Raw genomic sequence first — 15,509 nt, 5'->3', positions numbered from 1 at the left:
GCGCTGCCCGGGGCTGCCGCCAGAGGGCGCCGTCGGCGGCGGCGCGCCCTCCGCGGGGCCGCTCCTCTCGCCGCCCCGGCCTCGCCCCCTGCGCTCGCGCCGCCGGAAGTGGGAGGTGCCGCGCGCGCGGGCCGGCGCTCGCCCCCTCCCCCAGGCTCGGCCGCCCCCTCCCCCCCTCTCCGCCCGCTCAGGTGCGTCCCTTCCCTCCCCCCCCCCCCCCCCGCCTTGGCTCCCCGGGGGCGCGGCGCGGGAGGTGTGTGCGGGGCGGCGCGCGGGCCGGGGCGGCGGGCCGAGGGGGCGCGGCGGGGGGCGGGGAGGGGGCGGCGGGGACGGGGGCGGGAGCCGGGCCTGGGAGTGGGACGGGGGCTGGCGGCCGGGGAGGACCGAGGGCCAGGGGTGGAGGTGCGGCTGGCCGGTGCTTAGCGGCCAGCGTAGCGGCCGTCTCCTGGGAAGAGTGGCGGCGACCACCCGGCGCGGCTTCCCCCCATTGTCCCCTTCTGCGTCGCCGCCTGGCTGGTGACCGCCACCGGCTTGCAGGGTTCCTTCCCCTGGGTATCCTGGACTCTGCAGCCAGATGTGCGACCCCCACCCCTCTCGCTTGGGGCTTTAGCCGCTGAGTTTCACGGATGACCCTTGCCTTAAGGTTTTCCTTTACCGGACACCGGTGACCCAGACCTTGTTCCCTGTTGGAGGCAATGATCCCGACCCTGTTGGAGGCAGAATGTTTGCATCCGAGACAGCAATGGCGTTTCAGGGCCCATTTTCACCCAGGAGCTTTTTATTATGAGAGGAAACTGAGGCACTGGGCTGTGACTGTTGATTCAGCCTGACTCGGTATCTGCTCTTATGCACTCTTCTGGGTTCAGAGGTATTCCTGTGGTACTGTCAAAATAAAAACAGGAATGTGAACTAATCCTGCCTTCACCACCTAGTTTTTCTTCTCACAGTAGAAGGCCGAGTTTATTCTGCAGCAAAAAGGGCGCTCTTAAATATAAAAATAAAAAAGCGTCTTCCCGGGTTCCCTTACTTGAGTTACCATGGTTTTCAGCATCTCCTTTTCCTCTGGAGTAACCAAGTAGCAACCTGTTTTGCCACAATGGTAACTTGCTAATCTGTCCTTGGCAGATATCAGACTCTTCCCATCTATAGGGAAGGGATACTGATGGGGTAAAAGACAACCCCATGGAGATGGTCCAGTATGGTAGGACTTGTTCTTGGAAACAACTCCCAAAAAAATCCTTCTCTTAAATTAATAGAGAATGCTCTGATTGCAACAGCCAAAAAGTGATTTGTAAACATATTATTGATTCTGGGCCAAAAAGGTCATGTTTTATAAATGGTAATAGACAAGGAGGACCATTTGGAAAATTCGTATCATATTTTCATCTATTTTAAATGACAGTATTTCTGTCAAGAGAGAAAGTAAAAGCTTTGTATTGACTCCTAGATATTTATGTACATATGACAGCTCCTGAGGGTTGGTACTGGCTGGGACATATGGCATGAAGTGGCTTTTTAAATTTTTTTTTTTTAGTGCCCTCCTGCAGAATACTCTTTCTTGGGTGTTTTTTTCAGAGCCTTGGTTCTTGGTGTTTGGAGGAACTGATACAGCGGGCATTTTGCAGAAGAAAGTCCTCAACTTTGTAACTTGTACCCTGTCCTTTGTTTCTGAACGTCCAGAGTGCAGATGGCGGCCCCTGAGGTAGCTGGCCTTGGGGCCAGTGCCCCCAGTCCTTCGGAATCCTCTACTTTATGTGCTTCCAAGTCAGATGAAGCTCTCCCAGATGGCCTAAGGTAACGTGCAATTCTTGGGGCTTATTTGGGTAAGGGGCTTGGAGATAGCCTTCTGAACAGCTAGTCTTTCCTGCTTGGTGCTCTCTCTAATAACACTAATGCAGATTAAGTTGTTTTCCCCTCCCCCACATTAATTTTTTGTAAAGTAGGGACTGCTTGGTCTTTGTATGGTATAGCAACTGGCACTTGGGCAGGCGTGCTGGGTTAGAACAGGTATCAACACATCGTAAATGCATCTATTTCTTTGACTTGTCCTATACAGACTGTATGTTCCTTTAATCATTCTTGTGTATCATGCTTTTTTTCTTTGTTCTTTTTTTAGACAAGGTCTCACTTTGTAGCCCTGGCTGGCCTGGAATTCACTATGTAGACCAGTTTCACCTCAAACTCAGAGCAAATCCACCTGCCTCTGCTTCCTTAGTACTGGGATTAAAGGGATGCACCACTTTGTGTGGCCATATTCATGTTTTAAAAAATTATCATTTATCCTGTATTATGCATGATGGGGATGAGGGAGGTGTGTGTACATTTGGAGGTCAGAGGACAGCTTTGTGGAGTTGGTTCTTTCTTATTATTCTGTGGGTTCCAGGGAGCAAACTCAGGATACCAGGCTTTTGTGGACAGCACCTTTACCTGCTGAGCCATTCTGTCAGCCCTCATACTCACTTATAAGATACTTAGTTATATAGAAGATATATACAGATATATATGTGCAAAATTTAAACATTAAACACAGATTATATGTGTTCTCTATCCATCTTGATACCTTTGTTAATATATCTTACTACTTTAATGCTGAATGTATATATTATGCCTCTTATTAAAATGTATTATTCTTTTTCCCCCCACCCAAATTTGTTTTTTATTATATTAAGGTTTTTTTGGGGGGACGTGGGAGGATCTCACGATGTAGCTCTGGCTGACCTGGAGCTGGCTGTGTAGGCCAGGCTGACCTTGAACTCAGAGTTCATCTGATTCTGTCTCCCAGGTGTTTAAATTTAGTGTTTATGTGTGACAGACATGCCATAGTTTTCCTGTGAAGATCAGGAAAATCTGCCAGGATTGGTGCTCTTCTTTCACTTGGGTCCAGGGGAATCCAAGTCAGGTTAGGCTTGGTAGGATGATGTCTTCACACACTGAGCCATTTCACTGACCTCAAAACTCTTTGTTGTTTGTTTTTTGAGGCAGGGTCTCCTATAGCTCAGGCTGACCTCCAACTCACTGTGTAGCCAAGTCTAATCTTCTTGTCTTTACCTCCCAATTGTGTGGCCAGCACACTCAGCTCTCCTCCAGAGTCTTGCAAGCGTGAGTTGTGATTACCTAACCTTGTCTCCTGAGAATGCCTAATACACTGTTGTGTGCAATATTGAACTAAATTGACTAGAGAAGCTGGGGCCTAATGCAATAGGTGACACTCTATGTACATTAACACATTCAACCCTCATACAAGACCCAGAAGGCAGGTGTTAATATTCCTATAACAGGTGAGGAGACTGAGACCCAGAGAGGTTAGTGACTTGCCAAAGGTACAAAACTCTGCTAGAGTCAGAATTTGAACTCATGAACTCCGACTTAAGAGTACTCAATAAATATCTGTTCTTGAAAAGAGATATTTGAACCAATAGGATGGCACATACCTGTAGTAAGAGATGCTTGTTAATGAATGAGTAATAGGGGAATGTTATATTAGCCCACAATAAACTTGGATCTTTCTGCTTGTATTAATTTTCTAAATAAAAGCAGCCATGTCTTTCTTACTACTAGTAGTAATAGCAGCCAAAGGTTATTGAGTGATCTCTGTTAGGTGGACAATGCTATTTCTATTTTAGAAATGAGGTAACTTGTGTAGAGGCAAACAGCTAGGAAACTGTAGAGTTTGGATTTCAATCCAGGTGCTGTATCTGCCCAGGTTTAGAATTAAGTTCCCTGCCCCTGTTCCACAGTTGGCTCTCAAGAATCACTGAGTGTTTGCTGGGGCAGGGAAAGGCATTTTCTTCAGTTGCCTTGCCCCTCCTGCAAAGAACCCTTCATCCATACCCATGTATTAACCCTAGTTAAACTTATTGGTCCACTAAGAAAACTGATAAAAATTAGCCAGGCTGTGGTGGTGCATGCTTTTAATCGAAGCACTCAGGAGGCAGAGACAGGTGAATCTCTTGAGTTCGAGGCCAGCCTGGTCTACCAAGCGAGTTCCGGGACAGCCAGGGATGCACAGAGAAACCCCATCTTAAAAAACAAAACACAAAACGAAAATTTAAAAAAAATTATTGAGTGTGTTTGTGAAGATTTCTGTGTCAGTCAGTTGTTTGGAGGGAAGAGTTCTTTACCTGAAGTCCATGTCAATGCTAGCTTGGGATGTTTAAAGGGTGAGCTGACAGTTACACACAGTACAGAGGAGGAGGGAAAACAGCAGAGACATTGGACATAGACTTTTTTTAATTTTGGTTTTTTGTTTTTTTGTTTTTGTTTTTTTTTTTTGAGATAGGGTTTCTCTATGTAGTCCTGGCTGTCTTGGAACTCACTCTGTAGACCAGGCTGGCCTTGAACTCAGAGATACACCTGCCTCTGCCTCCTGAACACTGGGATTAAAGGCGTGTATCATGCTCAGCTAATTTATTTATTTTTATTTTATGTGCATTGGTGTTTTGCTATGGGTGGATCTCTTGGAACTAGAGTTACAGATAGTTATGCACTGACATGTGGGTGCTGGGAATTGAACCTGGGTCCTCTGGAAGAGCAGCCAGTGCTCTTAACTGCTGAGCCATCCCTCAGCCCCTAACGTGATGTAGACTTCACTTCTGAGTGAAAGACTGGCTGTGAATGTTAGATGGCACTGTGAGTAGGTTTTACGGATCTCTGAAAAAAGTCCTGTATTGACCAGGTGTGATGGTGCACACCTTTAATCTCAGCACTCAAGAGGCAGAGGCAGGTGAATCACTAAGAGTTCAAGACCATGCCGGGCGGTGGTGGCGCACGCCTTTAATCCCAGCACTCGGGAGGCAGAGCCAGGCGGATCTCTGTGAGTTCGAGGCCAGCCTGGACTACCAAGTGAGTTCCAGGAAAGGCGCAAAGCTACACAGAGAAACCCTGTCTCGAAAAACCAAAAAAAAAAAAAAAAAAAAAAGAGTTCAAGACCAGTCTGGTCTATTTAAATATGAGTTCCAGGCCAGGCAGGCCTACATAGTAAGACTTTGTCTCATAAACAAAAACAAAACAAAAAACCAAAGAAACAAAACCAAGTAGTATATTGGCTCTGGCTGTCCCTTAGTGAAGATTGTGTGCCTAGCATGTGCATCTGTGTTCACTCTCTAGACCCAGGGATGAAGGGGAAATAGTACATTAAATGTCTATGACAAATGACAAAAACTACCATCCCTGATGTTAAATATATTTGTTTGCTATATGTAATGAAATTTCCATTGACTCAATTGTGGATTCAAAATGGTATCTTCAAAGCTGAGTATGGTGACTCATACCTAGAATTCCAGCACCTGGAGGCTGGTGCAGGATGGTTGCCATGGTTCTGAGGCTGGCCTAGACTACGTGTGAGTACCATGCCCGGGCCAGCCAGGACTACATTCCAAAATGCTGTCTCAAAGAAACAAAACAAGGTGAAATTGTACTCTCAACTACTTGAGGTGATATTCCACTCTGGCAAACTGTTGAGTCAAATAGTGTTTTTTTGTTTTGTTTGTTGTTTGTTTTCAAGACAGGGTTTTTCTGTGTAGCCCTGGCTGTACTGGAACTCGCTCTGTAGACCAGGCTGCCTTTGAACTCACAGATCTGCCTCCTGAGTGATGAGATTAAAGGCATGTGCCACCACTGCCTGGCTAAATAGTGGTTTTGTTCAAAGATCTACGTGATATGTTTTGAAGGACAATTATTATTTTTAATTTAAATTTTTAGGGGTGTGTGTGTGTGTGTGTGTGTGTGTGTGTGTGTGTGTGTGTGTGTGTTTTTTAGGCGTTTTCTTCTTCCACTGTGTGTTACAGAGACTGAATTCAGATCATCAGGACTTGCACAGCAAACACCTACCCACTGAGCTGTCTTATTGGACCAGAAAATTATTTTTTGGAACATGAAGTTGGAATTAAAAACAATGTTTTGCCACTGTGATGGTGCACACTTCTAATCCCAGCACTTGAGGCAGGCAGATATCTTTAAGTTCAAGACCAGTCAGTGAGACCCTGTTTCAAATCAATCAATCAGTCAATCAGTTAATCAATATATTTATTAAAATATTATTCATGGGGCTGAAGAGATGGCTCAGAGGTTAAGAGCACTGGCTGCTCTTCCAGAGGTCCTGAGTTCAATTCCCAGCAACCCCATGGTGGCTCACAACCACCTGTAATGAGATCTGGTGCCCTCTTCTAGCGTGCAGGCATACACGGAGACAGAATGTTGTAGACATAATAAATAAATAAATCTTTAAAAAAATATTATTCACAACCAAGTAAGTACATGTAACTACTATAACTAGCATTGTACTTTTTTTTTTTCCCTATTCACAAAAGTTATTGGCACTCAGAATTTATTTTTAGATCTTCAGGGTCACTTGTGTTTAGGTACTTACTATAGACCATCCCTAGAACTTTCTCAAGTTCTCACCCGCCAGGCTGGACTACCTGTATATGGGGTAGAAATTGTTGGATAGAAACTAGTTTGTTCTGATGATGGAGAGGGTTTATAAAGTCTAGTTTTGTTTATAGGGTCTAGTAGTAGCTATGTTGGGGATGTGGCTCAATGGTTGAGCATTGTCCAGTATGTGTAAGGCTCTGGGTTTGGTCCCAAGCACTGAAAAACAAATTACCATATTTAATCTTTCAAACATTGGGTAAAGAGAGAAATTTCCTTTTTTGTGGTGCTAGGAACAGAATCCAGGGTCTAAGGCATGCTAGTCAGGTGACATACCACTGAGCTACAACCTTATCCCAGAAAAAAAATTTTTTTTTTTTTGATAGCCCCAAAGACTCTGCCCAGAAACAGAAGAACTCGTCTCCACCGAGTGTAAGTAGCCAAATGATAACCAAGGAGAGTAACAGAAATGCCCATTTGGAACACCCAGAGCAGAATCCTGGTTCATCAGCAAGTGATACTTCAGCAGCGCACCAGGAGGTTTTAGGAGAAAACTTGGTAGCCACAGCCCTTTGTCTTTCTGGCAGTGGGTCTCAGTCTGATTTGAAGGACTTGACCAGCCCGGCAGGAGAGGAGGGGGACACGAACCTCCGGGAGAGCATCCATCCAGTCACTCGGTCTCTTAAGGCAGGGTGCCACTCAAAACAGCTTGCCTCCAGGAATTGCTCTGAAGAGAAAGCCCCACCAGCCTCCATCCTAAAGGAAGGTAGCAGGGACGCAGGCTTGGATTTCCGACCTGTAGTGCCTCCTGCAAATGGGGTTGAAGGAGTCAGAGTGGATCAGGATGATGATCAGGATAGCTCTTCCCTGAAGCTTTCTCAGAACATTGCTGTACAGGTCAAGTATCAAGTTTTACTACTAAAATGGAATTGGGGGAGGTGAGGGTAGGAGCCATTTTCTTTTGTGGTGGAGACATGCACTGTGCCCTTTTTTGCTAGCAGTCATCATTCTGTTTGCACATAGTGATATGCAGTGGCTTTATTCTGCTGTTCCGGGAACAAGAAGGCCAGTGTCTAATTGTATACCATGTAGAAACTCTTATGACCTCGGTATAATCTCTTTGGATGAAAACTTGATTGATGTAGGTCCTTAGCATTCATACTTTCTTTTTTTGCCCCAAGACAGGGTTTCTCTGTGTAACCCTGGCTGTCCTAGAATTCTCTGTAGACCAGGCTAGCCTCAAACTCACAGAGATCTGCTTGCCTCTGCCTCCCGAGTGCTGGGATTAAAGGTGTGTGGCACCACTGCCTGGCTAGCAATCATACTCTGTCCTTACATTAGGACCGCTTGCTAATTGTCCAGTCTACATCAGGAAGTCCAGTGATTCCTGCCTTCTGGTGCTGGTGTGCTTTGTTGTGGGAAGAAATGTGGGCACAACAGATTGCAGGAGGCAGTTATTCTCTTAGATTTGTGCCTTTCTCTTAGGCAGATGTTAGACTACCTTGTGGGGTAAATGAAGATTGCATGAGATGGTGGTGTCTGTTTGCCAGAACTATGTTGCTGCTTTGCCCTTTGTTGCTGGTTTCTAGGTGAAGGTCTAGAATAACTCTGCTTGTTATTAGTGTTCAAGTGTTAAAGTGACTTAAAGTCTTGAATATAATTTTTTTTTTTTTTTTTTTTTGTAGACTGACTTTAAGACAGCAGATTCAGAGGTAAACACAGATCAAGATATTGAAAAGAATCTGGTAAGTGCCTACTTAAAATGTCATTGTCACATAAAGCCATTGGAAGGCAGGATGTAGAGCTCTATCACCTTGGTTGGGAAAATGCCCATCTTATACAGCCCCTGACAGTGGGAGTGGGCGGCTCACCCAACCTGTTACATTTTAGTGGTATCCCGTATGCCAGGCCTGCTCTGGGGGAGGACAGGACCTCTGCAGATCTTGCAACATTTCTTGTTTGGGTTTAGTGACGGGACTCATTTTCTATTTACTACTCTCTCATTGTGGTTTTTTTTTTTTTTTTTTTTTTAATATTTATTTTTCATGTAGTGTTCTACCTGCATGTGTCTTTGCTGGCCAGAAGATGGCACTAGACTCATTACAGGTGGTTGTGAGCCACCATGTGGTTGCTAGGAATTGAACTCAGGACCTCTGGAAGAGCAGTTAGTGCTCTTAACCGCTGAGCCATCTCTCCAGCCCCTCAGTGTGGTTTAAAATGTCCTTTATTTTTATTTTTTGAGATAGGGTGTCATTGTTGTAGCCTCCTGAATACTGGAATTAGAAGTTTGCACTATTATGCCCATCACTTTCTGTGTTTTGACAAAGGGTCTTGTTCTGTAGCCAGGCCAGCCTTGAACTCATAGTGCTTCTTCATGGGATTGCTGGAATTATTGGAGTGAGCTACCACATGTGACTCTTCTGTTTTGTTTGAAACAGGGTCTCATATAGCCTAGGGCTGACCTTGAATTCACAATATGGGGGGGGGGGGGTGTCTGTGTGTGTGTATATGACCTTTAGCTCCTAATGTTCCTGTCTTCATTTTATCAAAGAGCTGTGAAGTTTTGTTTTGTTTTGCTTTTTTTGTTTTGTTTTTTTTCAAGACAGTTTTTCTGTGTAGCCCTGGCTGTCCTGGAACTCTCAGGCTGGCCTCGAACTCACAGAGTTCTGCCTACCTCTGCCTCCCAAGTGCTGGGATTAAAGGGGCGCACCAGTACCACCCATCGTGCTGTGAAGTTTTTAATGCAAGGCATTTTCTTTTGTTTTTGAATTAGGATCTCACAATGTAGTTTTAATTAGCCTAGAACTCATTTAGGCCAGGCTGGCCTTGAACTCAGAGATTGGCCTGCCTTTTCCTCCTGAGGGCTGGGGTTAAAATGTATGCCACCACAGCTGGTTTAGTACCCATTTTTAACTCTCAAGCTTAAACCTTTCCAGATGAAGCATCCCCATGTTTTTAACAGTATTCTTTTCTTTCTATGGTAATTTTCCTCTTATCCTGGTTACTTTGACCCTGACACACTCCATTTTTATGATTTTTCAATTAATTTTTATTTATTCAATAATTTTTGAGATAGGGTGTCTTAAGTAGGGTTTCTATTGCTACTACAAAACACCATTGACCAAAAAGCAAGTTTTGGGGAGGAAAGGGTTATTTGGCTTACACTTCCACATTGCTGTTCATCATTGAAGGAAGTTAGGACAGGAACTCAAACAGGGCAGGCTTCTGGAGGCAGGAGCTGATGCAGAGGCCATGAAGGAGTGTTGCTTACTAGCTTGCTTCCCATGCTTTTTTTTTTTTTCAAGATTTTATTTATTTTATGTATGCATGTATGCCTTTATTCCAGGAGAGGGCATCAGATTTTACTATAGATGGTGTGAGCCGCCATGTGGTTGCTGGGAATTGAACTCAGGACCTCTGGAAGAGCAGCCTGTGCTCTTATCCGCTGAGCCATCTCTCCAGCCCATTGGCCTGCTTTCTTAAAGAACCCAGGACCACCAGTCCATGGATGGCACCACCCACAATGGGCTGGACCCTCCTCCTTTGATCACTAATTGAGAAATGCCTTACAGCTGCATCTCACGGAGGCGCTTCCTCAGCTGAGGCTCCTTCCTCTCTGATGACTAGCTTGTGTCAAGTTGACACAAAACCAGCCAGTACATAGGTCTCACTCTGGCTAGCCTGGAACTTCATATATAGATTGGGCTGGCCTTAAACTTGAAGAGATCCCCTTGCTTCTGCCTCTCAAGGGCTGGCATTAAAAGGCATACACCATCAAGCGTGGCCCCGTTGTTTCTTTAAAAGCTGATCCTTACTGGGTATGGTGGTTCATGAGTATAATCTCAGCACTTGAGAAGTCGAGGCAAGAAGATCAGCCTCAGCTGTGTAGTGAGTTTGAGGCCAGCCTTGACACATGAGAAACTGCTTCAAAAAGCTGGCTCTGCAAACTGAATAAAATAGTTTGGGTATGCTAAATTAGTTCACAGTATACTGGGTTTGAGTCGTTCAGTCTTACATTCTAGACTCTTAAATTATTTAGTAATCTTGTTACAGTGTTAAGCTTCTGTCACTATCAGTTCTTTTTCATATATATTGCTTACTTATATATTTTCCATTTTGTCCCTTGATAGTGGTTTGTTTTGTTGTTTTTTTAGATGAGGTCTCACTGTGTAGCTCAGGCTGGCCTTGAAGCTATAATCCTCCCACTCAGCCTTCCAAGTGCTGAGGTTACAGGTGGGTGCCACCAGACTGGTGTGAGGAGTTTTATTTATTTTTATTTTGGAAGAAGGGTCTCATTTTACCTAGTCTGGCCTTGAACTGACTCCTTAGTGGAGGCTGCCTCAAACTGTCTTCCTGCCTCTTCCTTCTGAGTGCCAGGGATATCCATGCGCCACCACCATGCCTGGTTTTCTGCAGTAATGGGGGTTTAGCCCCAGGCTTTGTGCATGCCAGTCAAGCATTAGGGATGTAGGAATTACATCCCTAACCCACATTTGTTTTCTTAAGACAGGATCTTGCTTTGGCAGTTAATTGTTGTTTGTTAAGTTTTGTTAAAAAAAAAAAAAAAGAGGTGTGATTACTGAGCAAGGGTGGCAACAAACTTTAGACAGACACTTGAGAAGTTGAAGTAGAAGGATCAGGTGTTTAAGGCCAACCTTGGATGCATTTTGAGTTCAGCCTGGTTGCAAAGACCATATCTCAAGAAAAAAGAAAACAAAACAAAACAAAAGCCCCAAATAATAGAACTTTAGGTAGGAGATATTTATCTGTTAAAATAGTCCCCTTGGGCTAATGAGATGGCTTAGTGGGTCAAAGTGCTTGCCATTCAAGCCTGATGACCAGAGTTCGATCCCCAGAGCTCATGTAAGAATGGAAGCAGGCCAGACTGGAAAGACAGCTTAGCAATTAAAGCACCTGCTGCTCTTCGAAAGCACCTGAGTGTGGTTCCCAGCACCCGCATCAGACGGTTCATAGTTGTCTGTAACTCACTTCCAAGGGATCCAACCTGTAGCCTCCTTGGGCATTTGCACTAAACATGCATATGAACACACACACACACACACACACACACACACACACACACGCACGCACGCACGCACGCACGCACGTGCACGCGCACACACACATGCAACTAAAAATAAAAATTATTGCTCTTGTAGAGGACCTGAGTTTGGTTCCCAGGACCCATATGATGGCTCACAATCATTAATTCTAGTTCTAGGAGATCTAATGTCTTCTTCTGATCTCTTTAAGTACCAGGCACACACACAGTGCACATATATACATGCAGGTAAAACATTGATACACATAAAATAAATCTTAAAAAAAATCTTTTAAGCCGGGCGGTGGTGGCGCACGCCTTTAATCCCAGCACTCGGGAGGCAGAGGCAGGTGGATCTCTGTGAGTTCGAGGCCAGCCTGGACTACAGAGCAAGATCCAGGAAAAGGCGCAAAGTTACACAGAGAAACCCTGTCTCAAAAAACCAAAAAAAAAAAAAAAAAAAAATCTTTTAAAAGCTGGAAAGAGAACTAGCTCCACTAAGTTGTACTCTGGCTTCCACATACATGCTATAACACATGTGTACTATACACACACATATATCCTACACCTACACACACACAATGATAATAAATAAAATGAAAAAAAAATTATTTTCCAAAAAGACCTTTTGAACTATCCCTGGTGTTTTGTGACTAAAGTTGCATCCTTTATTTGTTCATTTTTTTTTTTTTTTTTGGAACTTTCTATGTAAATCAGGCTCTTTAATTTTATTTTTAATTGTGTGTGTGTGTCTTTGTGTGCAGTATTCTTGGAGACTAGAAGATAGTGTCAGATCCCCTAGAGCTGGAGTTACAGACAGATGTGAGCTGTCTGATATGGGTGCTGGGAACTGTACTCAGGTCTTCTGGAAGAGCAGTTCATTCTCTCAATCACTGAGTCATTGCTACAGCTCCTGCCCACCTACTTTGTATTATTTATTTTATTTTTTATTGACTAAAACAAGCTGTAGTTCAGGTTGGCCTCAAACTCTCAGCAGACTTGTCGTAGACTGTTATGTGCTGAGATGATAGGCAGAAGCCACCGCATCTGACCAGAGTGTGACTTCTAATCCCAGCTGTTGTAGGAGCTTGCTGAGTTGCTGCTCTGAGTACCTGGTTTCTCAGATCTCCTAGTGGGTCTGTCAGCTTCAGTGCTGATGGCTCCACGGCTTCCTATTCCTGGATTCATTTTAAGTGGGTATATGGCTTTGTACTTTCACTTTCTTTCTTTCTTTTTTTTTTTTTTCAGAGCTGAGGACCGAACCCAGGGCCTTGCACTTGCTAGGCAAGCACTCTACCACTGAGCTAAATCCCCAGCTCTGTACTTTCACTTTCTTACCTTCTCTCTCCTATAGCAAAGTTTGGCAAACATTTTTTTTTTTTTTTTGTAAAGGGTCATACAGGACATATTTTATGTTCTGTAGGCTCCATGGACTTTGTTACAACCATTCCATTCTGCTGTTAGAGTGGCAAGCAACCTGTAAGGCAGTGGGCATGTACATTCCAATTAAACTGTTATTGATGAAAGCAGACAGTGGATTTGACCCACATGCCATGAGTGGCTAGCCCTGCTTTAGCACCGTGTTGAATAGTGGTACATCTGCAGTGATGCAAATGTTCTCAATCTGTACTATCTGGTATGGTAGCCACTAGTTGCAGGCAGCTTTGGAGTCCGTGAACTGTGCCTAGGCTCCTGAGGTCCTGGGTGTTTCTGTTTTATCATATTTGATTAACTGGGTTACTTAGCCACATACAGCCAATACACAGTTATTAGCTATTGTATTGGACAGTGTGATCAGTTGCATCTCAGATACAGATGGGGAACAACAGTTCAGTTGATAGATAGAGTACTTGCCCATGAAGTAGGAAGCCCTGCATTCAGTCCCTAGTACAGCATCAACTAGGTGTGGTGATGCATACCTGCAGCTGCAACACATAGGAGATGCAGGCAGGTGGAAGGGTCAGAAGTTCATCTTTCAGCAACATAACAAAAATGGAGGCTAGCCTGAGCTATAAGACCCTTTCTCAAACAAAAACCAAACAAAAAACCTGGTGAGTGAAACCTCTGTTGTTCTTAATAGGACAAAATGATGACAGAGAGAACCCTGTTGAAGGAGCGTTACCAAGAAGTTCTGGACAAGCAGAGGCAGGTGGAGAATCAGCTTCAAGTGCAATTAAAGCAGCTTCAGCAAAGGAGAGAAGAAGAAATGAAGAATCACCAGGTAGTCTGCAGATACTGACATTTGGGGTGTACCTCAGTGGTAGAGAGCTTGCCTAGCATGCTCAGCAACCTGGGTGCAATTTCCAGAATCACAGGAGGAAAAGAAGGGGAGGAAAAGGGATTGCAGTTCAGACAATTATCGTGGGTCTTCTCTCATGCAGACCCTAGATTTAAAATTGCGTATTTATGGCCATGAGTGATGGCATGTGCTTTTAATCCCAGCACTCTGAAGGCAGACACAGGTAGAGATCTGTGAGTTTGAGGTCACCCTGGTCTATATAGCAAGCTCTAGTCTAGCTCTGCTTATGTGGTGAGACAATATTTCAAAAAAAAATCCACCACCTCAAAAAAAATGTATGTATATATGTGTTTATCACACACACACACACACACACACACACACACACACACACACAGAGCTAATGAGTAAAGTAACAGTCTCTGTTCAAACTCTAAATATGTTTTGGAGTCAACAGAAAGAAAATCAATATTTCTTGGGTTTGGTTGGTTTTTGAAATGACGATCTCTGTGTAGGCCAGGTTCGCTTTTTGTGCTGGGCAATGGTGGTACACAAATTTAATCCCAGCACTCGGGAGGCAGAGGCAGATGGATCTCTGTTCATTCAAGGCCAGCCTGGTTTACATAGTAAGTTCCAGGACAGTCAAGGCTACATAGAGAAACCCTGTCTCGAGGAAGAAAAAAAAAAGATCTTTTTGCCTCTCCACATATTGGGATTACAGTTATAGACCACCATAGCAGGCCTATCAAATTTTAATAAAACTAGGGCTGGAGGAATGGCTTAGCAGTTAAGAGTGCTTGCTGTTCTTGAGAGCACCTGTGTTTGGTTCCCAGCCCCCATGTCAGGTAGCTCACAACTGCCTGTAACTCTAACTGCCTGTAATTCTACCTTCAGGGGACACAGCACCCTTTTCTGGACTCTGTGGACATTCGTACTCACATGTGCACAGACACACATATACACATAATTTTGTTTGTTTGTTTTATTTTTTTTTTGAGACAGGCTTTCTCTATGTAGCCCTGACTGTGTGGAACTCATCCTGTAGACCAGGCTGGCCTCAAACTCAGAGATCTGCCTGACTCTGCCTCCCAAGTGCTGGGATTAAAGGCATGCACCACCACCTCCTGGCCATAATTTTTTTTAATCTCCCCAAAACATTCAAGTATAAAAAGAAGGCATCTTCTCCAGACCCTTCTATTTTAGTACAGAGAGAAAAACGTTATTTATTTAATATATTTTGTTGACATTATTGACTAGTAAACACTTCACTTAAATCTATCTCATGCAAAAATGTAGTTTCATTTAGGTTAAATCTACATCTGAAAACTGGAAAAACAAATTAGTAAGTGAAAACCTCAAGCACAATAAAAAGATCTAGTTAAGTAGTCAAAACAGCATCGTCAAGGCTGCGGTTGTAGTGAGCTGATTGAGGGCCATGGGCTGTGGTGCTCCTTTTGGAAACTTAGGAAGATGTCTTAGGGTTTTCATTGCTGTGAAGTGACACCCTGACCACAGTGACAGTTTCAGAGGTTCAGCCCATTGTCATCATGGTGGGGAGCATGGTGGTGTACAGCAGACATGGTGCTGGAGCATCTGAGAGTCCTACATCTTTTTGTGTGTGTGTGTGTGTGTGTGTGTGTGTGTGTGTGTGTGTGTGTGTGTGTGGTTTTCTGAGACAGAGTTTCTCTGTGTAGCTTTGCACCACCTTTCCTGGAACTCACTCTGTAGCCCAGGCTGGCCTCGAACTCACAAAGATCCATCTGCCTCTGAGTCCTACATCTTACAGGCGACAGGAAGTTGACTAAGTGTCACACCTAAAAGCCTGCCCTACAGTGACACACTTCCTCTAACAAAACCACA

General features: G+C 44.2%; 1 protein-coding gene across 6 annotated transcripts in view; it reads left to right on the top strand.

The window, feature by feature from the left end:
- The first annotated feature begins 83 nt into the window (after positions 1-83).
- Rnf214 (ring finger protein 214) overlaps positions 84-15,509 on the top strand; it is a 35,795-nt gene continuing 20,369 nt past the window's right edge. For 2 of the 6 annotated variants that reach the window (XM_052758999.1, XM_052758991.1), the window contains exons 1-5: positions 84-191; positions 1,681-1,794; positions 6,756-6,801; positions 8,055-8,114; positions 13,491-13,631. In XM_052758999.1, coding sequence (XP_052614959.1) covers positions 1,688-1,794; positions 6,756-6,801; positions 8,055-8,114; positions 13,491-13,631 — 354 coding nt within the window. In that variant the 5' untranslated portion in view covers positions 84-191; positions 1,681-1,687. Of the gene's footprint in view, positions 192-412; positions 835-1,680; positions 1,795-6,755; positions 7,267-8,054; positions 8,115-13,490; positions 13,632-15,509 lie in introns of those variants that run through there. The other 4 variants (XM_052758984.1, XM_052758965.1, XM_052758975.1 and 1 more) reach the window with 3 other exon arrangements.

This window comes from Peromyscus californicus, unplaced genomic scaffold (genome assembly GCF_007827085.1).
Source record: "Peromyscus californicus insignis strain IS unplaced genomic scaffold, ASM782708v3 Scaffold_11__1_contigs__length_118956290, whole genome shotgun sequence".
In the NCBI taxonomy this organism is placed as follows: domain Eukaryota; kingdom Metazoa; phylum Chordata; class Mammalia; order Rodentia; family Cricetidae; genus Peromyscus; species Peromyscus californicus.
The sequence above is the reverse complement of the archived record's forward strand: the minus strand, read 5'-3'. Positions and strand labels throughout refer to the sequence as shown.